The following is a 22,671-nucleotide window of genomic DNA, read 5'->3' as shown; positions in this document are numbered from 1 at the left end:
GCCTGAAATTATAACTGGGAGAGGGGGAGGGAGAGCTGGGGGGGGAGAGAGAGAGAGAGAGAGAGAGAGAGAGAGAGAGAGAGAGAGAGAGAGAGAGAGAGAGAGAGAGTGCTGGGACTCAAGCATCAAAGTGCATGCTGAAAATGCAGCAATGTTGTCAAGTGTGTATTTGAAACTTGAAATTCTAAGAGTGGTGCATGGACATCTTCCAAGAGTTAACAAACCGCCTATTAAAGTGCACTCTGCAGGGCTGGAGAGATGGCTCAGAGGTTGAGTGCTGACTGCTCTTCCAGAGGTCCTGAGTTCAATTCCCAGCAACCACATGGTGGCTCACAACCATCCCTATGAGATCTGTTGCCCTCTTCTGGTGTGCAGATATACATGGAAGCAGAATGTTGTATACATAATAAATGAATAAATAAAATCTTAAAAAAAAAAGGGCCACTCTGCAATCCTCTTCCTGTTGACCCCTTGCCTAAATATTCCCAGGCTAAGCACTGCCGATGAATTTTGCTTTGTTTTGTAGCACTGGGGATTGGCCCCATGGCAGCCCTGCCTATGCATTTATAACATATGTTGACTCCAGGACCAACATTGAGATCTTTAAGTGTTTTTGTTGTTACACATATAACGTCATGCTACAGGCATTGTTTACACGTGTTCCTTCCCCCGCCTCACTTATATCTTTTTCTTTTTTCCTGGGGGGGGGCGGTGGTGGTTGAGACAGGGTTTCTCTGTAGCTTTGGAGGCTGTCCTGGCACTCGCTCTTGTAGACCAGGCTGGCCTCGAACTCACAGAGATCCCCCTGCCTCTGTGTCTTGAGTGCTGGGATTAAAGGCATGTGCCACCACCACCCTACTGAAAAGCCCTTTAAGTTTATACTTAGATGGCAACCAAAATAAATCTAAAACCTTGAGCTTGTGACTGACCAGCAGGTAGTCACTGCTCTATCAGCTTATCAAAACTTTATTAAATGTTAAGCTCTGAATTTTTATATCTTAAATTATTTTTATATCTTTAATGTTTTTATACCCTCAGACCTTTATAACTTGCATTTATCCACCTTGTTAGACCTTTCCATTCTCAGGCCTTTATAACTTACATTCATTCTTAGACCTTTATACACCTTATACTTTCCTGTCTTTACATAGATAAATCCTAAAATACCTGTTCCTGAAGCAGTAAAGCCATAATTAAGAGGAATGTTTGGTGGCCTTGCTCATATTCTGCAGTAAGCAGCTATAAAAGACATTTGAGGTTAGGAGTGGTGGTGCACACCTTTAATCCCAGCACTTGGGAGGCAGAGGCAGGTAGATTTCTGGGGGTTTGAGTCCAGACTAGTCTACATACCACATTACAAGCCAGCCATGGTACACAGTGAGAGCCTGTTCCCCTCAAAAAAAAGGCATTTAAGAACATTAAGGCATTAAATATGTATTAAGTATTAGATAATTTTTAAGGAAAATATTAATAGATAAGAAATGGCACAACAAAATCTATTATTTATATGCTAACCTAAAAAATAATAAAGAAAAAGGAAAATGTTATTTGGACTGCATAGGAAAATATTCTTTTTGTTTGTTTTTAATTTTTTACATGCATTGGTGTTTTGCTGCAAGTCCCTGTGTGGGTGCTGGGAACTGACTTCTGGTCTTCTGATAGAGCAGCAGTATTCATAACTGCTGAACCATCTCTAGCCCAATTGTTCTTATTCTTTGGAAATGCATAGTGGACAGGAGGCTGAGGCAGGAGAATTGTACATGAGAAACCAGTCTAGGCTATAGAGTGAAATGCTGTCTTAATTTTTTTTAAAAAAATTAAAACTTAAGAGAGGCCTGTACACAGCAAGGCTGGAGGTGGACATGTGCTTGCCTAGTACACTCAAGATGTGGTTTCATCAAAAACCCTTCCCACCCCAAAGCAGAGAAATAAATACTAGTGTGTTTAAGCCTCTGTGAGAAGTGTGCAATAAGTTATTTCTTAAATTTCATTTATTTATTGGTAGCACATGTCGTTTTATATGTGGAGGTCAACGGACAACTTGTGGGAGTCACTTCTTTCTTTTATCACCATGTGGTTCCCAGGGATCAAATTCAGGTCATTAAGCTTAGTAGCACAAACCTTTATCTGCCGAGCCATCTTGCTGGAGCCAACAGTGAGTTCTCTCCATAGCTCACAGGCCAGTCACCACTCTCACTGCGGTCTCTCATGTGGAACGCAGCCTGAGGGAACAGCCATGGCAGAAGGAAATGAAAGATTAGACTTGGAGAGAGCTGGCTCAGTAAATGAAGTTCCTACCATGCAAGCTTGAGGCTCTCAGTTCAGATCCCCAGGTCCCACTTTCAAGTGTCAGCCTACACTGAGACTCTGTCTCAATTTTTTTTAATTTTTCTTTTTTCTTTTTTCTTGAGACAGGGTTTCTCTGTAGGTTTAGAGACTGTCCTGGAAGACCAGACTCTCTTTGAAGACCAGGCTGGTCTTGAACTCACAGACTGCTGCCTGCTTCTGCCTTCCAAGTGCTGGGATTAAATACCATTAAATGCTCGCACCACCACTGCCCGGCCTGGTGCAATTAATTAATTCCACGATACCACTATAGCTTTCTGCGTGTGGTTAGCTTGTTTTGTTGCTTGTTTGGTTTTGATTAGGGTTTGGTTTTCTGTCTCTTCTTTCTCTATTATTCTATGCTCTGTACATGTTTGGGTTACCATTCTCCAACACATTGAATATTCTTTTATCTTTTGGTTTTTCCAGACACGGTTTTCTCTGTGTAGCCCCCGGCTGTCCTCGAACTCACAGAGATCCTCCTTCCTCTACTTCCAGAGTGCTGGGATTAAAGGCTTTACTACAATCTCTCTAGATTTTTTTCTGCTTCTCTTTCAAATCCCATATCCTGATTTCTGAGAGCCTGCTGGGTAGTGATTTCCACACACATGTAAAATTTCTTGCAACTCAAAACTCTCGTGTCAGCAACTGAATTCCCTTTCCAAATCTGTTTTTTCAGACACCAATTTTAGTTAGGGTGAGCACTGTCTTTGCAGTCACTTATAACCTCCAAAGCAATACAGAGAAACCCTGTCTCGAAAAATAAAAAAAGACCCTGATGACACCCTATGGAAGGCCTCACCATCCAGGGGGAGCAGAAAAGATATGTGACAGATAAGGTTTTAGTTGGGGGCGGGTAGTGGAGGACGGGTGGGAGAAGGGAACTGGGATTGTCATGTAAAACAATCCTGTTTCTAATTCAAATTAAAAAAAAGTTGGAAAAAAAGAAAAAAGCCCATCATGTTTCACTTTTCCGCAACGGGGACCTATTGAGTTTGCTCCAGAACTCCTCTCGGAGACCCGTCTTTCCAATTCCACACTGCTCTTTTATCTAAGAAACAGGGTGAAACAAAACTATGGCAGATAGTCACAGCCTCTCCCCTGCACTGTTCCCCTCCTAGCCTCCACTCTTCTCTCTTTCGTCCCGGTGACATCAGCCTGGATTCCGAACACTGGCAAGTGGCGCTTTCCTGCTCTGCTCTCTCCCCCATGGCCCAGCCTTTAGTCTGTTTTGACTCGGGAGCTCTGATCATCGCCTGCGCTATGCACATAATCCCGAATGCATCCTGCCTACAGCTTGCACCGGGTAGCTACCTAGAAGGCAGCTGTGGACCTGAGCCCACGAGTTCTCTGCCTTTCTCCGCTGCTGAGTAGGAGGACAGTGACCTAGATGCGACCTCTCTAGGAAGATCTGCAACAGCTCCGGGCTGCAAACTGCCGGCGCACCTCCGGAGCCCGATTGGAGCGGGCGCGGCTGCTGATTGGCTGCGCCGGGGTCAGGCGCTGTGGGCCGAGTGAACCGGAGTAACCCCAGGGGCTGACCGAGAGTAACCCGGGAGAGCGAGCCGCACCCTCGCTGGGTGTCCGCGCCCCTGACCCGCCCTGGGCCGGAGGAGGCAAGGCTGTGAGGCTGACATCCGGCGCGCACCCTCGGTGAGAAGGCGGAGCCTCCGCACAGAGCCGCTTCCCCCCCCCCCCCCCGACTCAGGCCCTGGGCTTCCACGTGGAGTTTCATGAGGGTCGCAGTGCCCCGTCTCTGGGAAGGTGGTTTATGGGGTTAACGAATGGCTGTAGTGGCCTTGTGCCCTACTAACCCCAATGAGGTGGCACCTCCTCACACTGCCCTATCCCTGGTGGAAAAGGCAAGCTTTGGCTGGCAGAGACAAGTTACTCAAAGTGCAGCTTCTCTCCCCATGTGTTTCAGGGACAAAGAGCCGGCAGTCGGTGGGGACAGGCTTTTGTGAAAGACCGAGGAGGAAAGGGACACACGAATAGGCATGCAGAATGAAGGGTATCACGCAAACATGGGTAGTGAACATTTAAAATGGTGGCCCCGCTGTGGGAAAGCGTAGTAGGTGAGCAGCTCCACTCCTAGTTGTGTGCCCAATCAGCTGCAAACATCTGCAGGGTGCTTAAGAATTTTTACACACGTCTACAGCAGGGCCTTTCCCACTGACCGAAAGACGGCGGCAACTCGAATAGTCAGCGGATGAATCGGTGGAGCAGCCTAGAATGTTCTGGAGCTAGAGTTAATAAGCACCATGTCACCGAATGGTGGCTGTGTGTGCGCACACACCTGTGTTCATGCCTGTGTAGGCGGGCTTGTAGCTTCAGGCATGTGTGGAGGCCAGAGGTTGACATCCATATGTCCCCACTGCTTCTCCACCTTAAGCTTTTGAGACAAGGCCTTTCACTGAAGTTGGGATTCATTTTTCACATTGACTGCCCTGTCCCCTCTCCCCAAGATCTACATGTCTCCAGATGCCAGCACGGGGGTAACAGACACAGCAGGCTACCCCAGGGGACTTTTACATCGGTTCTGGGAACCTATATGAATCTTCACATTGACTGGCTGGCCAACAAGCTGCCCTGTCCCCTCTCCCCAAGATCTACATGTCTCCAGATGCCAGCACTGGGGTAACAGACACAGCAGGCTACCCCAGGGGACTTTTACATCGGTTCTGGGAACCTATATGAATCAGAGGGGAGACTTTTCTGGTCTGGATTCTACAGAAATGACTAAGAATAGAGCCATGAGCAAGCTTGAGCCATCTGTGGCCTTCTCCACTCCCACCCCTCATTTTCTCAAGTTGCTCACAGGCCTTTCAAAGCCTGGGTGGGACGTGGTCAAGACAGATGGTTTGCTTCACTTCTCTGAGAAGGTTCTCATTTAGATTCAGATCACCGAACACACAGCACACCTACTGTGGCTGGACAGGAGGACAGTGGGGAAGGACAGATCTGGATCATCAAAAGGGGAGTGTCCTGCCTCCAGGAACCTCAGGATAGAGTCTTCGCAGCCTGTAATTAGGGCTTGTGGCATTTGCCTCAAGGTCAATGCTCAAGAATCAGTACTTTGTCCATAACATAGAAAGTTAACTAAAAGTCACAGAACAGTACTTTCCTTCCTTGTGACATTTCCCACAGTTGGTAGCAGGGTTAGAATTTTAAAAAAGATGAGAGAAATCTTTGCATGATTTTATCCAGTATTATCTGTCGTAGGGACAAGGACACATTTCTAATACAGAAAGTAGTCTTTTTAAATTGTTTCTCTGTGTAGCCCTGGCTGTCCTGGAACTCACTCTGGAGACCAGGCTGTCCTTGAACTCACATATCTGCCTGCCTCTGCCTCCCAAGTGCTGGGATTAAAGAAGTGCACCACCCCTGCCAATTTAGGGAAGGTAATCTTGAGGGTCTCACAACTTGACTGAAGAGTGCAGGAGCAAAGGAATTAAAACTGCCAAGTGCTTGAATGTTAAGGAGAATGAGCTGCATTCATTCCTGGGGAAGTTCCTGCTGGGTGGCTAGGTAGGATTTTAGTTTTGCACCACTACCAGCCAGGGAGGAGGGCCACACCTCCAGGCTCAGTATAATAACTGGGTATCACCAGCAGGTTCTTAGGAGGAAGAGAAATGGCATGCCTGCTGTGTCCTCTCTTCCATACCCAAAATAGCCAGGAGGTAGGGTGACAGTGGTCTCTAGCCAAGCCATTACATTTATATTCACATTCTCCTCTCTCAGGGAACTCTGCCACCTAAATCAAATTTAGGCTTTTATCCCATGTTATACAGAGATGGTGTGCCATCTAGACCACGGCACAATGTTTTCAGCATTATCGCGTCCTCCAGTGTGTCGACTCATAACTTGGCTTCTTCACTCTCCAGAAAGTTAGATTTGTGCACAGTGACCCAAACCCTTTTTAACTAGTCAAACAAACACATGCTATCTAGATTCTACAATTACTGTACTCTGGTGTGGCAAGACTACAATTTATATAGCAGCTGCCTTTTGGCTCCTACTTGTTTCCTTAAAGTTTGAATCTAGAGACTATATAGACTGTGTAATTAAATCGATGTTGAGTATTGCCCTTAATCAACTAGTTTAACCAGTGCTTTTTTATTTTCTTTTTGAGATTATAATGTAATTACATGATTTCTTCCTTCCCTTTTCTCCTTTCAAACCCTCCCATATATCCCTGCTTGCTCCCTTTCAAATTGATGGTCCTTTCCCCATTAAACAAATCATTCTCATACATACATGCGTGTAATGTATGTTCCTAAACATATCCTGCTTAGTATGATGTTACTTGTATGTCTATTTTCAGGGCTGACCATTTGGTATTGTATAACCATGGTGTGCTCTTCCCTGGGAGACAGTTGCTCCTGCTCTCGGCATCCCTTTGTTGTCTAGTAAGTTCTTTGTGTAGAGTTGGGGCCTCATTGGCTTCTCCCATCCATATTACCATGTCTGTTGTTGGCCAGATCACATTTAGGCAGTCATGTTGGTGCGACTTTATACAAAAATGAGCCGGGCGGTGGTGGCGCATGCCTTTAATCCCAGCACTTGGGAGGCAGAGGCAGGCGGATCTCTGTGAGTTCGAGACCAGCCTGGTCTACAAGAGCTAGTGCCAGGACAGCCTCCAAAGCCACAGAGAAACCCTGTCTCAAAAAACCAAAAAAAAAAAAAAAAAAGAGTACTGGCTCTTCTTCCAGAGGTCCTGAGTTCAATTCCCAGAAACCACATGGGAACTCACAACCACCTATAATATCTATAATGGGATCTGATACTCTCTTTTGACATGCAGTCTTTGTTTGTAAGATAGAACACTCATACATTAAAGAAAGAAATTAAAAACAACAACAAAACCAAAACCCAGCCTGGAAAAAGAAAGAAAGAAAAAGAAAAGTTTGGGGTTTTTGTTTTTTGGTTTTTTGGATTTTTTTTTTTTTTTTTTTTTTTTGAGATAGGGTTTCTCTGTGTAGCTTTAGAGCCTGTCCTGGCACTCACTCTGTAGACAAGGCCCGGCAGAAAAAAAGTTATTCTGGTGTCATTTAAACAAATACACACACACACACACACACACACACACACACACATATTATTGTCTATGTACATGCTACATAATAAAGAAAATGTTTTCACCATCAACTTAAACTATTAAGGTCTGGCAAAATTCAATGTGTACAAACCTTTGATTCTAGATACTTAAAAAACCAGTGTGAGAAAGCCAGGTATAATAGCAGCCTGCCCCCCAGTTTTTTAAAGACAGGTTTTCTCCATATAATAGCTCTGGCTGCCCTGGAACTTGCTTTGTAATCCAGGCTGGCCTTGAATTTAAGAGATCCACCTGCCTCTGCCTCCCCAGTGCTGGGATTAAAGGTATGCGCCACCATGGCTGGCTCAAAGCAGCCAGTAATTTCTTTTTTTAAGAATTTATTTATTTATTGTGTATACAACATTTTGCTTCCACGTATATCTGCTCACCAGAAGAGGGCACCAGGTCTCATAACGGATGGTTGTGGTTGCTGGGAATCGAACTCAGGACCTCTGGAAGAGCAGTCAGTGCTCTTAACTTCTGAGCCATCTCTCCAGCCCCGCAGCCAGTAATTTTTAATACCAGCAGCATTCAGGAGGTGGAGGCAAGATCAAGAGTTCAAAGCCAGTTTCAGCTAGACACGGAGCTTGAGGACATTCTGAACTATTGTAGTGCACGTGGTACTGTCTAGAAAAAATTGCACAAGACTCCTACTCTATAATGTCTCCACAGGAGCATGCTGCTTGTTCTAGGTAACAACTTCAGACAGGAAAATGAGCTGGCAGAATTCCCAAAAGCCCCGGAAGTGAGACTGCTGGAATATGGAGTTCAAAGAAACTCTAAAACGCCTGCCCTTCCCCTCCCCACCCCCTCAAAGTGTTAAAAGCTGAAAGTTTAAGAAATAGCAAAGCAGCTGGGTGTGGCGCACGCCTTTACTCCCAGCAGCCAGGAGGCAGAGGCAGGTGGATCTCCATCCAGCCTGCTCTACAGAGTGAGTTTCAGGCCAGCCAGGGCTACATAGAGACAAAAACCTGTACCACCTGTCTTGTGGTCATGATGCCCTTTCTCCTTGGGGACTTGTGAGCCTCTCTGGGCTGTTTGCTTTCCTCCAGTCAGCACTCAGCTTTCTGTTTCCTGGGGAGAGGACATTCCAGGAAGAGGAGTGAGTGTGACTTCTCAGGCCTGAGAGCGAAGAGCTCTTCCTGGAGCTGCATGCTAGGTCTCCTTGGCCATGTGACATATGGAAACCTGGCACATCCCCAGGCTGGTTGTCAGCTGATGCTGTGTTTGACTCAATGCCAGTAGACTCTGGTTTCCTGCTGCCAGAGGTTAACCTCTAGTTACCCTTAGGAAGGGCAGGCAGGTTACTGGGGTATGACTCAACCCTTGTAATTTCTCATTTTTTCTCTTGATTTCAATCCTTTCTGTAATCCCACCAAAGGCAGGCAGATTTCTTCGACTTCCAAGGCCAACTAAGGTTACATAGCGAGACTTGTCTCTCTCACACAAGTGCAAGACAGAGGCTGTAGGTGTGTCTCATTTGTATAGTGCTTGCCCAACATGTGGAGACCCCTGGGTTCCATCCCTAGCACCATGTGCACAGGAAATGGATATTATGACCATCACAGCCAAAAAGCTCCCAGACAGCACAGCCAGATCTGCTTTTATTAGGAACAAATACAATCTCAATTAGTACAATTAGACTCCAGAGTTTATGTTAAATGGGAATCATCCAAAATTATGCATGGATCACAAATAACTATCCCACATAAAATAACTAACCCACATAAAAAGGAGAACATCTTATTCAGGCAAGGAAAAGGTTTCCTGTACCGTTTTCATGACAGTGAATAGGCATTCTTTTTCTGACTGGTCATACTCCACTTCCCCTGTGAGTTCTGTCAATTTCTGGGAAGAGCAATGTAGACTAAAGATAGTGTCTAGAACTTATGGATGTGTGAAGCTCATGGCATACACTACTTCTATAGAAGTCTATATGAGAATCTGTGCTGAGGACCCCCAAATACTTCATTAAAAAAGCTCTAGGCACCTCAAAACTGCCCCTTGAGGTAGGTGAGTATTAGCCTATTTTATCAGAAGGACTTGACCAAGAGTGATATTTTCAGGGTGTCCTCCAGAGTCTGGGGGATGTGCTGGACACTTACTTCATGATGTTTGGGAAGTGAGACCATCAGGTGCTTGGCACAGGATTCGAAGACGTTAAAGACCTCCTCTCTGGGCAGGTTTGTTATAAAGCAGCTAAGCCACCAGCAGATGGGCTGCTTTACTTTGCTTGCCTTTCACACCAGCTCACCTGAGCTACAGTTTCAGAGAATACACCCAGAGACTCGCAACCCAAGGAGAACACTCCCCTGAGTGCCACTGCCATGATCACGCTTAACAGAAATATTTTCCCAAATGAAGCCTGTAAAAGATTTCTGCAAATCACTGAGTCGATGATCTCCCTGGAAGCCTCCTGTTCACACCCACTCCATCTTCAGGGTTTTAGGGTTAGGGAGGCTGGGCTCACATGCACTAAAGATTAGGAAAGAGGCAAGGCACCCAAAGCTGTTAGCACATTAAGTTGGAACTGTTAGAAATTCACCTTTGAGAGGATCTGAAGAATAGCGTCCCTTACCGAAACATTCCATCACACCCTATCTAAACACCCACAGACACTGGGACCTCAACTTGAGGTCTCTATGTAGCCTTGTGTTGTGACATGGCCTGAATCAGATCCGTGGAATAAGATTAGAAGAGAAAGAAGGCTGATTTCTTTCTTTCTTTCTTTTTTTTTTTTCTTTTTTTTCTGTTCATGTTATAAATCAGGGATCTGATGGCCTGGGAAAGAGAAACCACCCAATGGCATTTCCAGAGGGTTAGGTCAGAGGAATATAGGTCAGCAGATCTACAGATCTGCTTCAACGAACAGCTCGTGTTCACTAAACACAGGCAGAAGACTCTGATCTGATCCTAAGAGAACAGAGCATTTGGTATTGTATACAGCTAGTCCTAACGGCAAAGCCAGGCTTCTGGGTCAGGCTACAGGGACAGGAGAGAGTGATGGTTCCAAAATACTGAGGTGATGTTTTCTTCTAGGCTTTTCTGTACCATTATCTGCCCTCAGCTGTGTGATAGGGGATGTTTGTTAGTTCGTGTCACCTGAGCTACCACATTTCAGTTCAAACTTTGCATCACACCCTGGCTTCAGGAAGCAGGGCCTCTTCCTGGGCAATTGCCCACGCTTCTGGTGTTTGTACAGGGATAAAATGGGGAACCTCACAAGCATTTGTACCACCACCTGCCTATATTAATCAGCCAGAGCCACTTGCCAAGCGTGCAAGGAAAAACAAATGTGCTGTCTACTCTGACTCACAGAGGCAACAATGAACCATCTTGGTCAGTAGTTGCCTCACTGAGACAATGTGAGCATTCGGCTGAGCTATTAACTCACCAACCAGACAATCTCTGAACCTAGGATGTTGCTAGAGGGACTGCCAAGCTTTTCTGAAGTCACGGTGGCAGAGGCACTTGGGGTAGAGGTAGAGAGAGAGGATCTAGAGGGCACAGAAGAGAGGCACCTGGCTCTGCTCGATAAAGTGACACAGCAGTTCCGAGCCCATGAGCGCTGCATCTGTGAGACAGGAACATGCCTAGACAGCAAGTCCAGAGTGCTCTGAATACACTCAGGCAACTCGATGCCTGTCCAGGGAGAGAAGAAAATGCCAAAGAACAGAGAACTGGCAGAAGAAATCAAAAGCAGGGTAGGTAGTAGCCTCCCGGGCAGCATGATGTAGGCTGGGTGGCCACAAAGCGAAGAATGCAGGGAAGGTTCAACACCACGAGAAATCGGTCTCTACTCAATCGAAGGACGAAATTAGAGTAACGGATGGAGCTAACACTTCCGGATTCCTGGCAGTGTGCTCCCCAAGGGCTTCATTTAGAAATCTACCTCTTAGCAGCTACCTACAGAAGCTGACCCTCAAGCTTTCCACTTCCTGTCCTGCCACGAAAGAAATCGGCAACCTAGATAACTCCTCTTGTCCTTCAATTTTTCAAAATGAAATACTTTCAAGTTCCAAGTGAAGAATTTATTTATAGCTACACAGTTTTGTGCCATATCCTCAAAACGCCACAGGCTGTTTAGCCATCAGTTCACACGAAGATGACTTCTATGAAGAAATCTTCATGTTGCTAAAAGCCAGTCTGCCTTCTCAGCACAGACCAGACCATGCTCAATCCCCTTCCCCCTCAGACATGTGATTCCATTACTCCCGTCTCACTAAGCTCTGTGGGTCAGAGTATGGACAGAAAGGAGGCACGCTGTAGAAAGGGGCCCAGTGTCTTTGCTAAGGAGGCCACTGAAGGCCACCTTTTCCTATTTGTCTCCCAGTCTTACTTGCCAGCCATACCACGTATGCCAACTCTTGTCTCCAGACGATCTGCTTGCTATGTATCAAATCAAGGAAATTTCCCCATCCCATCAAGCAAAGCCTGTAATGAAGTTGTTGGCAGGTAGGGAACACTTCCAGGAAGTGTTATATGTGTTATATTTGTTATATTTCTAGTTTGAGGCAGCAGCACTCTGGGACCTCAGAACAAGGAAAGAAGTACCTAGGAGGAAGGAGTAATATTTCAGCTACTGGAAAAGTCGTCTAGGCTTTGGAAGGTGGACACAGACCTGTGGCTGGCCAGCTGTTTGCCCGGGAGAAAGAAGAAACCAAGCAAGATGCAGTACAAACAGGGAATGGATACCGTGCTCATCACCTCAGCCTCAAACAGCGTGTTTGTTGGCTTTTAATACTCTTTGTATAGAATGTTCAAATGTATTGCTACTATTTAAATTGATGCGTGAAATTATATGTGCATTTATTGTATATATGTTTAGAAGTATATATAATGTGGCATGGTTAGTCCTAGCTAATCAAAATGTGTATTACCTCAAAATGTGACCAAAGCTTTCTCATCTTAAAAGAATACTGTACCCAAACAGGTTAAATGCATCATTAGCATCCTGGTAGCATTATCCTGCAGTTAACAGAATATTAAATCTCTGCCCAGATAGCTTTTAGAACAGGAACTCAGGAGCCCCAGACTCAGCTACTCTTACGGCTCCCGTCTCCAGTTCTTTTAATCCTGGCCAAGACAGCAGCCTTAGACACTCTCTTCCGGTCATAAGCCAGGCCCAGGGCAGCCATGCAGTCGATGAAGAACGTGGTGAAGTTGATGTGCCAGCGGTACTCACTGGCCGAGTAGTCATAGGGGAAGGCGTGGTGGTAGTTGTGGAAGCCCTCGCCTGGAAACAAGCAACGAGAGCAGTTAGGGGGCTCGGTGATTGCTGCCGCCTCCGCCTCTTTGCACACCTCGTACCTAGAAGGTACCTCGAACCTCGAAGAACCCCGCTATTGAGAATAGATGAACCCACGGTATTATAAAGAGAATAGATGACCCGGAGGTATCTCAGGAAATCAGCTGACAGGCTCTGCTCACACACACCTGTCTGGGAGCCTTTGTCAAATCAAGTTTCTATCATACGATGGGAGAGAAGCTGGGTCTGTGGGGACAGTTTTATGATGAAAGTATCACAACACCAAAAGATCCAGAGTCTGTAGATGAGTGTGTGTGCTCAGGAGGGAAAAAGGAGGCAAACAAAAGGGACCTTCAGGCACATTCCTCCAAAGGTAAGTACACCTTCCCACGTGCTGTTGACCTCTGTGAGGATAGGGTGTGTTCTGCATATTCCTTCAAAGGTAAGGACGCGTTCCCCACGTGCTGTTGATCTCTGTGAGGATAGGATGTGTTCTAGCAGGAGGGGCAGCTGCTGCCAAAAGGGGAAAAAATGAAAGCCCAGACAGTGACGAGAGACCCTCCGCCCAAGCCCAGACTTCTGGCTCACAGTGGACTGCTGACTCTGAGTCAGGGACGTGCTGAGAAAACAGAAATACTTCGATAGAAGATTCTGACCATTCCTGAGAATAACATTTTGATCGAAGGGGAAAAATCTGGACTCAGGAGGCCTTCTACAGAGATGATGTAGTCAGGACTCTTCTTTCTGAATAGATTTTCAGTAATACAGAACCCAGAAGCTCCAAACGCCCTCTTCTGGCCACATCAGGCACTGCACGCACACGGTGCGCAGCCATACAGGCTGGCAAACCACCCTCACACAAAATAAAAATATAATTTCAAGAAGAAAAAAAAATTTTTTTAAAGATTGCTAGTTTTTAGTCACTCTCACAAGGATGTTTTGAGTGAGTACTTGCCAGGCATCCGTGTCTTGACATTTTACATGACATCGGAAACCCATAGTGACAAGGGAAAGAAAAAGAGATCAATGGGGCACAAGAGAGCCCAGAAACACTCCAGGGAATGGTCAGAGAGCACCAGCATGTGACCTGAGGGAAGAAACTCAAGAAGATGAGAGTGATAGGAAGAGCTGGTGTAGAGCAATGGGAAGACGCAAATGGGTTTTGAGTGGTGAGTAACGCCTGAACAAAGGGAGACGTTGGCAGCCATTTGGAACTGATGGTCACAAGGAAGGCTCACTGTAGAGCAATACAGGACACACATGGCTCAGTTTAGATTACTCTTTTCTGTGGAAACATCACATTTGGATAGCATAGGGTTCTTTTTAAAATTGGTCAAAGTAGCAGCATACCAAATTGTAACTGGTGCCCAAGAGGAGGGTGGAGATACATAGAACCCAAAAAGAAATGGGGGGTGAGTGGAGAGAAAGCTTTAAATAAGGTTAAAAGTACTAGTGATAGATCTGCGAGCAAAGTGGTCTGCAGGCTGTCAACAGATGAGCAATAGCTCTGGCCACTGAAGAGAAGAGGGCACTGGGTCCTCACAGGGAAGACTAGCTTAAGGCTTCAGTCACTGGGACAAGGGCGATGACAGAACTGCTTTCTCTGATCTGCCGTCAGGACTGGAATTAGAGAGGAACTCATCCAGAAACAGTCAGCATCAGATCACACACAAGGAACTTCTCACAAAACTCTCCTTCATCAGGAACACTGAGGAGGAGTCCTCAGTATGGAACAGCCAGGAGAAAAGGAACAAGGGGTGGTGGTGGGAGGGGCAGGAACAAGTCTGCCACACAGGTGACGTCACCACATGGCAATGCAGGGGCCACTGTGGGGAGGTAAATACAAGTGTGGTAACCTGAAGATTGTTGAACTAAATTACAGCTCTTTTACATTGTACACAGCAAGGCTACGTATGAAACACTAGGCAATGGGCTATCTGGGTGACTGTGGTGTTCTTTATGTACATCCTGGGCTACAAAGAGCCACAAACCTACCAGGGGACTAGAAGAGGGAAATTCAGAGGCTCATTATAGGCAACATTTAGAAATTGTTTTACAACCTTTAAGGAAAAGCAGAATTACTCCTTGCTTGTTCCATTTTACATTAAAAGTTGTTGCTTGCCCAATTCTCATAAGGGTTTCCAAATATACTCCTTCCCAACCCTCAGTTTTATAGTGGAAAAACTACACAGTACTCATGAAACAGGTCATTCTGGTTCCCCTGGTTCCTAGACAAATACCCCAACCACAGGCCCCTCGATGTATGGTCATGCTGAGGATTAGTGACTTACCCACTGCACCTAGGGAAACCAGGATATTCTCTCGAGATTCAATGTTCTTGTCGTACGGACGATATCCATAGAGGTGGGCGGCGCTGTTCACCAGCCAGGTGGCATTGAGCACCAAAGTGTATCGCAAGAAGGTGCTAACAAACAAGCTGTTCAGGAAAGTTTCACCCCAGCAATACCAGGGCACCAGTGTGGGCAGGATGAAACACATCAATAGGAGACCGGACTTGTAGTACCTACGTGGAGAGATCGCACACTGAGTAGGGAGAGACTTGTCACGCTTACAAAAAACCGTCCTTTCTAATTAGGCAGGGTTGTGTCACTTTTATGCCTGAGGATGGCTCAGATTATCAGCACGAGGTGGCATCCTTTTTTAGATAAGGATCCATGGATGTACCAACATTCTAGAATCATCCGACTGGGCGTGGTGTGTCTCTGATCACATCTTTCCCTGACTACAAATCCATTACTTCTTTCATAGGAGCTTAAGGTCATGCTGGTCAAACAGATCGCAGTCAATCCCGACCTCATCAGCCAATGCTGCTTCCGTTGTCCATCAGCCTGAGTGCCTTTCTCTGGCCAGTTGTGGTCTTTGGCTGCTTATGGCAGGTGTCATGCAGTCATTGTCTACTGTCACCCTGCAGGCCCTTGACCTGCTTTCCTCCAGGAGACACATCATCCCTGATCATCTGCAGGTCTCTGTCCCTCTAGAGGCCCTGTCCCATTCTTCATTCCCTACAAATCAGGCCAGTGACATCCAAGGGGACCAACTGCCCTCGGCAGTTACGTCTATTACTTCTGTGCCACTGATATTCCCTCAGTCTAGTTCCTTTCCATTCTGGTCACTACTTCCCTACCTTGAGACTTCCCTGGGGTGTAACCTATGACCCTGCCCATCACATGCCTGGATCCATGATTAGTGTCACCTGTCTTGAACGTGGCTTCTCCAAAGCCCACCTGACTGTTCCCAATGCTGCCAGAGAATGTCTCAGTGATCCCCCAAAACTGGCTGAATTAATATTGATTCCGAGCCTGTCCTTGCAGCCCTGTTCCTGTCACATGCTGCATTTCAGAGGAGGACTGTATTTCAGGAAATGCTTCGGCATTCTGTTGCACTGGCCCTGCCCACCACTCTGACAGAGCCTGGATCTTTGTCTGGATCCTGATACTAAGGGCTCCCCTCCATTGTATATCCACTGAGCTGTATTTCCTCCTTGTACTTAATCATGGTAAACACAGTATTATTCTGCCTTATGTGGTGATAATTGAGGCTCATTCCTTCAGCCCCAAATAGGCTGAAAATTCCTTGAAGGTAAACACCTAGCTGTGTGTACCAGGCTAGGACTGATAGAGTTCTTGGTTTTGTTAAAATGCTTGGGCAGAAACAGAGCAATAAATGATGGCTGTGAGCCTGTTGGATTGCTGAATTGGAGATTTAAATGATTTTGAAGTTACCAACACAGTAAATAACCCGGTTATTATTTTATAAGCCCTAAGAGAAAAGGTAGAATCCCCAAGTCCCATGTTCTTCCAGATCCACCCCAACCCCCACCTCACTCACCTCCTCTGGAACATGACCAGCTTCTCGGCTTTTAGGTCAGACATGTCCAGTTTTCCGCCCTTCTCTTTGACAGCCGGGTGTTTGCGCACAAGCAGCCAGCCCACGTGAGAGAAGAAAAAGCCACGGCGGGAATTGTGAGGGTCAGCGTGTGTTTCTGAGAATTTGTGGTGCGCGCGGTGGTCTCGGGCCCATTCATACACGTCATTCTGGAGGGACAGGAAAGAGGACCCCAGTATTGAGAGACATCCTCCTGGGGGAATCCAGTACTCAGATATCTTCAAGGGCCTGGGACTCCGAGTCCAATTTACAAAGCCCGTAAGACTTTAGCTCCAAAGAGAGCCAGGGGTGGGGTGGGGCGGGGCGCTGCTCTTTTTGTACACTTGTTCCTGAAGCTTATCTGTGGAAGTCCCAGAGCACACTGAAGGCTGTGCGTGGGGGAGAAGCAAAGTCACAGCACTCACAAAGAACACTGCAGTTCTTGCAGAAAGGAATGTGGGAAAGTGGGGGCAGACACCAGGAGGCAGGTGGCCTTGGATGCCAGGGAGTCACTCCGGAGAAAGGATGCAGGGCATGCCACCCTGATGCTTTCACAAGTGACAGCCCACCTAAGCTAGTTGTAAGGCCAGCATGTAACTAATGAGCATAGGCACATTTCCCGAGGGCCTCTTGGACATGTGGGAAACACTTCACATATTGTCAATAAATAGGACTAATTTGATTCCCTGTTTTTCTATTGTAGTCTCCACATGACAAGTCATCCTGTGCCCACTGTTTCTCCTCAAACCCTCCTCATTTGCTATAAACCAACTGCAGTATGTGACCTGGCCAACCCAGCAGCCTCAACTAGAACAAGGTTGGTCAGTCAGCCTTCCAGACTCAGTTCCTCATCTGTAAAGTACAATAATTGGCCTGGAGTGGTGGCACATACCTTTAATCCCAGTATAGGGAAGGCAGAGGCCAGCCTGGTCTACATAGTGAGTTCCAGGCCAGCCACTGCCACACAGTGAGATCCTATCTCAAAAAACCAAAACTGTGTGATAGTAACAATATCCACCAATATGTGTGTGAGAACTTAATGAGTTAACTGATAACAAGTAGTGCCCAGCACAGTCAGCACTGGAATACAGATCCCAATTCTGTGTCACATGGCCATCAGTGCTGTTGTGGTGACATTCCAAGATAGTCACAGTAAAGAAAGTTTACTTCCCAGTAAGAGTGCAGGAAACCAGAGCCAGGGCACAGACTATGCAGCATGGCTCTTTAGGCAGACAACCCACAACAAATATACTGTGCAACACCATAGTGGCCCTGAAATCAAAAGTGGCCCAACCTGGACAGCCTTTTCTATTTGCCTCCCACTTATCCTCCCAATAACCTAAGCACTGAACCTGTAAGCCCTGGAAACCAAAAAGGGCAATCAATGGTGGACCTAAGAATTCTTCTCTAGATGCCACCCCAGATCATCTGGGGTGGAGACAGCTAACAGAACCAGCTTCTCACCTGAAAAGCCATGGTGTTGGCAATGATGAGGAAGACCCTCAGGGGCAGCCGAGCCTTGTAAGTTCGGTGGCTCCACAGGCGGTGCGCCCCGGCGGTGATGCCCAAGGCACTGATGACATAGTACATAATCCCTGCAAGACAAGACAGTGCAGGGAGTCACCAACAGCCAAATTTCAACAGTGGAAGTAGTCAAGAAGGCTTCCCTGATGCCAGTGTTTGTATTTGGGTTTTGGCTAAGGGTGTTTTCTACTGAACTCTAAGAATCCCTTTTGTCTCTGAGGCCTAATAGCTATTGCCACTCAAATGGGCAGAGCTGCAAACTCTTCCAGCAGAGCTCAGGATAAGCAAGAGTGTTGTGAACACAGCAGCCACACCACTCTGAATACTGACCAGTCAGAGAACCCCCAAGTGATGCAGCTGATACAGTCACATTTGAATGGGAAGGAACTGTGGCCACATAAAACAGCTCTGAAAAGTCGTATTTGCAGTGTCCTAAGCTTTGCCAGTGACCTCAAGATTCTCATATTCACTATACACTTTGAACAGAGTGGGTGCCATTAATCCTTTACTTTACCGGGCTATGGTGGTACACACCTTTAAACCCAGAACTTCAGCAGATTCCTGAGTTTGAGCCCAGCCTGGTTTGTAGAGTTCTAGAACACCCAGAGCTACACAGAGAAACCCTGTCTCGAAAACAAACAAAACACCACAAAACTCCTATACTTTATAATTAAGGAAGTAAGATCAAGAGAGGGTAGGTATAAGCACGGTCACACAACTAGTCAAATAGGAGTCCAACATCAGAACATCTTTCTGCTTCATCATCTTCTAGGCCTGTAGGCTTACAAGTACTAAATTTGATCTCCAATGGGGAGGGAGATGCCGTCGTGTGTATCCAGTTCTTCTCTGGCCAGTACTAGAATGCTGGGGCAGAGTCCTTGGTAGACACTACCCTAGGGGGCCGCAGCAACAATGGAGCCTCAGTGGCCATTGACCTTAGATGCAGTGGAGAGAGACTACATGCTGTACAAACTGTCCCACGTCCTTCTGTAGCAGATGGCAATTTCCTAAGCAGTTTCCTGCACACCCCCTTTTTCCTCTTACAAAATACTTGCAAGCCACAGTCTGTCCCTAAGCAAAGTCCTAGCCACATTCTCTCTGAGCTGGGATTGTAGCACCAGATGCTCGCTCCTCACGGTCATATGGCAATCTGACTGCCCCATGTACAAGATGTGACCACAATATACCAGAGAGCACCGGAGAACCACTAGCAATCAAGAGGAGGAAAGAAAAGGTTTGGGGCAACATAAAAGCCCTCAGTTTTGCACTAAGGAAGCATCCATCTTGGTTTCATGCTGTAGATGGCCCAGGCACAGTCTGGACCACATATAATATCCACACATAAATAAGGGTATTGGGACAAGAACCCAGTCACTCTGAAACATATTCTTCTACTCAAACCTCTCAGTGAATCCAGGTAGATGGCTCAAGGCACTCAGATGACCTCCCCATCCACCATGGGGCTATTGTGCCCACCTGGTGGCAAACAAACAGCTTAAGAGTTGTCTTAAGAAAATGGTTGGAGCCGGGCAGTGGTGGCACAGGCCTTTAACCCCAGCACTCGGGAAGCAGAGGCAGTTGGGTCTCTATGAGTTCAAGGAAAGCCTGGTCTACAAGAGCTAGCTAGTTCCAGGACAGCTAGGGCTATACAGAGGAAACCCTGTCTCGAAAAACAAAAACAAAAACAAAAAACAAAACCAAACAAAAAAACCACCAACAAAAAACAAACAAACAAAAAACAAAGAAAATGGTTGGAACCTGACCATGGTGGTGCACACCTTTCTTTAATCCCAGCACTCGGGAGGCAGAGGCAGGCGGATCTCTGAGTTTTGAGGCCAGCCTGGTCTATAGAGTGAGTTCCAGGACAGCTAGGGCCCCAGCCTTGGGGGGGGGGGGCTGGAGCTGGGTGTGGTGGCTCATGCTTTTTAATTCCAGCACTTGGGAGTCAGAGGCAGGCTGGAAAAAATTGGGGCGGGGGGGGGGGGGGAGCAGATTCTTTGGTCCTGATCGTTATCAAAGATCTCTTCAGAACTGTGTCCTCTTGTAGAGTTAGGGAATAAAAGGCTCTGGAAATACCTGCCTCAAGAGAAAGGCTGGGAAGTGGTGCAGCTAACCCAAGCAACACGACCTTCCCAACCCTGGCAAGGCATTGCTGCCCTACTTGGTACTTGGAAAAACTGTGGTCCCAAGAAAGAGGATCCTCTTGGATCTAGGGCATCTGGAGAATTTTTTTTTTTTTCTTTCCTGAGACAGGGTTTCTCTGTGCAGCTTTGGAGCTTGTCCTGGTACTCACTTTGTAGACCAGGCTGGTCTTGAACTCACAGAGATTCACCTGCCTCTGCCTCCCAAGTGCTGGGACTAAAGGTATGGCATGGGAAATTCTAGGATGAAGCTCCCAAGACCAGATCTAAGTGCTCAGAGGAGCTAACTGGCCCAAGGCAGGGAGAACCAATACTTGACTAGCCATCCCTTTAACACCCTTACCCTCTGCAGGAGCAGAGTATCCATACCAGACACTGCTCCAGAGAAACTTCCACACGGTCCCTCAGAGGGCAGCAAGTGGCCCTCTCCTCTTCCTGATTCAGGTTTCATAGCCGAAAACACATGGAAAGTGAACAGGTATCCTAGAGGTGTCTTTGCCACCAGCCTACACCCAGTGAATCCCGGAGGGGCTGAATTAAGGCTGGGGCTGATGAAGGTTCTATTAGAAAATTTTGGGTTCTTGGCTCGTAGGGTCTCAGGAGACAGGGCAGGAGCAGGCTAGATGAGGGGATTGGATGAATGTGAACCTTATTCCATTCTTTTAATATCTTGTTGATTGGCAGGTGCTGCCTCACGGAGTGGCTGAGCCACAACACCTGTATACTTGGGTGTTGTAGAAGCCTATATCACCTTCCTCTAGGACAAACCAGCTTGATCTGGTCAGGGGTTGGGGTCAGAAAAGTTGTGTAAATACCACCACACCCCCTTTTTTTTCTTTTCAAGGACCTCTCCAGGCTCTGTTTCCTGCTCTGGCATACCAGTAGCTCACAAGGCCCCAGGTCTAGCCCTGATTCCCATGCCTCCCAGGTAGGACGCGTTTCTCCTGAGTCATGTGCTCATGGGATAAACAGCCAGCCGAGCAAGTGACTCGCACGGACAAGCTTGTTCAGAGAAAGTTGCTTCTCTGCCTCAGGGAGACTCCTCCAAGCCCCCTGCTCAGGGACTCAGAATTCATGTTAAGCGACACCCAGTCCCGCAAGGCTCCGCTCCCAGGACCTGAGAAAAGGCTGGGGAAATTGGAAAGAGGGGCCACTCACTGCCTCATTAAAAAACAAAGAGAAACCAAGACGAGGGGAGCTGCTCACCGAAGAGGCAGGTGTAGATCTTGCAGGACGGAACCAGTGTGATCCCATACAGGGCCCCCAAGTGCAGCAGGGCCATGAGGATGATGTTTCTCCAGACGTACTCCAGCTTGGGCGGGGGCCCCTCCTCATCCTGGTAGCTGGGGTCGTGTATATCTTCTTTCATTTCAGGGCGGATGTCTTCTTCCAGGTAGAGGGGCACCGTCTTCTGCTTCTCCCGTCCATTCTGCAGGCTTCCGGAGGGAGGCGCTGTGATGGTGGTGGTGGTCGTGTAGGAGGGGGAGATCTACAAAGACAAGAGCAGTCAGGGGGGCAGATCTGTGGAGGACTGCGCGGGGTGGGGGTGGGGTGCCACTTTCCTCACACTAGTGCAGCGAAAGGTACAGTAAAGGCACAGAGCCAGCCCCAGAGCTCAGTTTGCATGAGGGCGAGATGTACTCCGAGATAGAGCAGAAGTTTCCAGAAACTGTGCAGATTTGTTGCGGGGAGTGGGGCAAAACCTCAAGGTGAAGGACCAGTAGGGAATAAGAGTGAAACATTCGCACCCCTAGTAACACACAAAGTAACAAACAAGTATCCGCACGGCTGGCTTTTCTTTACTTTAAAGCTTAAGACGCGAAAAGTTGAGACCCAACTGCCCGAATTACAGTCCACACCTCTCAAACGACTGGTCGCCCTAGAATTCGAGCAAACCAAGCAGTCCTGAGAACTCCCAACTCTCTCCTCCGCGGACCCAGTTAGCTAGAAGCCCAGTCCGCGTGGCCGACGCGCGGGGCGGGGGCCGCTTCTGCACGCTCACCTCTTGGAGCATGTGGGCAGGCATCGTGGCTGCCGGCTGCTGGCCTCACTGTCCCAGCGCCGAGACCGAGCGTGGACTTCGGTTCCGGAGCCCGCTGGTGCGGGCGATTGGCCGAGCTGGGGTTGGAAACCTGCGCTCCTGTTCCGCGGGATGGGTGTTCAGCCCGACCTGGTTGTGCGCAGATCTTCCCGGGCTGGCAATTTAAAGGGGAGAGCAGGCGATAGGATGACGGTGTTTGGTCTTTCCTCAGACCCCTTTTATCCGCTGCCAGCAAAGGGCAAAGTGCGCAGGGCAAGCTAGCCAAGGAAGCCAGGCGTGGAGGTGAGAGAGGGAGGGACTAAGGAGGGGAAAGAAAGCCAAGTAGATTCCGGAGTAGACCTCCGAGGCGCCGGGATGCTAAAGGCTTCTACAACGCGCTGCTCCAACCCCCTGCCTCGGGGCAAATGCTAAT

General features: G+C 47.4%; 1 protein-coding gene across 1 annotated transcript; it reads right to left on the bottom strand.

The window, feature by feature from the left end:
* Positions 1-8,997: 8,997 nt before the first annotated feature.
* LOC100750593 (acyl-CoA desaturase 1) lies at positions 8,998-22,670 on the bottom strand. Its single transcript, XM_027407236.2, has 6 exons — positions 22,221-22,670; positions 21,425-21,707; positions 18,018-18,148; positions 16,518-16,723; positions 14,960-15,192; positions 8,998-12,656 (listed from the first exon to the last, which is right to left on the bottom strand). Exons 1-6 carry the CDS (start codon positions 22,242-22,244, stop codon positions 12,457-12,459), a joined length of 1,077 nt encoding a protein of 358 aa, XP_027263037.1. The 5' UTR covers positions 22,245-22,670; the 3' UTR covers positions 8,998-12,456.
* Between the last annotated feature and the right edge of the window lies 1 nt (position 22,671).

Source organism: Cricetulus griseus, chromosome 3 (assembly GCF_003668045.3).
Source record: "Cricetulus griseus strain 17A/GY chromosome 3, alternate assembly CriGri-PICRH-1.0, whole genome shotgun sequence".
NCBI lineage: Eukaryota > Metazoa > Chordata > Mammalia > Rodentia > Cricetidae > Cricetulus > Cricetulus griseus.
The sequence above is the reverse complement of the archived record's forward strand: the minus strand, read 5'-3'. Positions and strand labels throughout refer to the sequence as shown.

Coding starts and splice junctions, on each gene's coding strand:
- LOC100750593 (XM_027407236.2), bottom strand. CDS start 22,244: ATGCCTGCCCACATGCTCCAAGAG. Junction 18,149..21,424: donor GATCTACACCTGCCTCTTCG/GTGAGCAGCTCC, acceptor CTTGTCTTGCAG/GGATTATGTACTATGTCATC. Junction 16,724..18,017: donor CCAACACCATGGCTTTTCAG/GTGAGAAGCTGG, acceptor CTGTCCCTCCAG/AATGACGTGTATGAATGGGC.